This window comes from Neopelma chrysocephalum, unplaced genomic scaffold (assembly GCF_003984885.1).
Source record: "Neopelma chrysocephalum unplaced genomic scaffold, ASM398488v2 Primary Assembly neopelma1_93900, whole genome shotgun sequence".
Lineage (NCBI taxonomy): Eukaryota > Metazoa > Chordata > Aves > Passeriformes > Pipridae > Neopelma > Neopelma chrysocephalum.
Genome location: NW_020922613.1, coordinates 1,772 through 2,903, shown reverse-complemented (window position 1 = coordinate 2,903; position 1,132 = coordinate 1,772). Strand labels below are relative to the sequence as shown.

General features: G+C 66.2%; 1 protein-coding gene across 1 annotated transcript in view; it reads right to left on the bottom strand.

Annotated features, from left to right (window-relative positions):
• Positions 1 to 655: 655 nt before the first annotated feature.
• The window catches only part of LOC113980372, a gene marked incomplete at both ends in the record, with an annotated part of 2,028 nt that continues 1,551 nt past the window's right edge, over positions 656 to 1,132 (bottom strand). The window contains one exon of the mRNA XM_027707589.1: positions 656 to 1,009. Coding sequence (XP_027563390.1) covers positions 656 to 1,009 — 354 coding nt within the window. The remainder of the gene's footprint in view (positions 1,010 to 1,132) is intronic.

Genomic DNA, 1,132 nt, shown 5'->3' with positions numbered 1-1,132 from the left:
GGCTGGGATTGGAGCACGGGCTGGGAATGGAGCCTGGGATGGGAATGCAGCACGGGCTGGGATTGGAGCCCGGGCTGGGAATGCAGCACGAGGTGGCAGCGCAGCACCCGAGCGCGGACACAATCCCGGCGGGATCCGGCACCGCCCCGAGCTCTGGCACGGGAGGTGACACCGGGCACAGAGCTCCGGCACGGAGAGCAGGGCACGGCACAGCACGGAGCACCAGCACGGGCCAGGGCCAGACTGCCCTGGCACAGCACGGAGAGCAGCACCAGCACAGAACACCAGCATGGCACGGAACGGTGGCACAGCACGGAGCAGGATGGCAGAGCCAGACCGCCCTGGCACAAGCAGGAGCAGCAGGAGCAGCACCAGCACAGGACACCAGCACGGCACGGAGCAGGATGGCAGAGCCAGACCACCCTGGCACGGCGGGAGCAGCAGGAGCAGCACCAGCACAGAGCTCTGGCACGGCACAGGGCACTGGCACAGAGCTCTGGCACGGCACAGAACACTGGCACAGGGCACTGGCACAGGGCACAGAACACTGGCACAGAACACTGGCACAGGGCACTGGCACAGGGCACAGAACACTGGCACAGAGCTCTGGCACGGCACAGAACACTGGCACAGGGCACTGGCACAACCAGCACACAGCAGCAAGTTTCCAGTTGCAAGAGCCAGTTTCCCTTGGCACGGCGGGAGCGGCGGGAGCAGCGCTGGCACCGGGGCAGTGGCACAGGGCAGGGTGACACAGCCACTGTCCCCCGTGGCACGGGACGGGCAGATGGGGCAGCACCAGCAGGGAACAGCAGCACGGAACGCTGGCATCACTCCCAGCACGATGCCAGAGCCGGCTCTCCCCTGGCACAGCGGGAGCAGCACCGGCACAGAACGCTGGCACAGAGCAGAGCACGTGCCAGAGGGAGTTTTCCCCTGGCACAGCAGGAGCAGATGAGCAGCACTGGCACAGCACAGAGCAGGATTCCAGGGCTGGTTTTCCCTGGCACAGCAGGAGCAGCACCAGCACAAAACGCTGGCACAGAGCAGAGCACCAGCACAGCACAGAGCAGGAGGTCAGAGCCAGTTTTCCCTGGCACAGAGGGAGCAGCACCGGCACAGAACGCTGGCA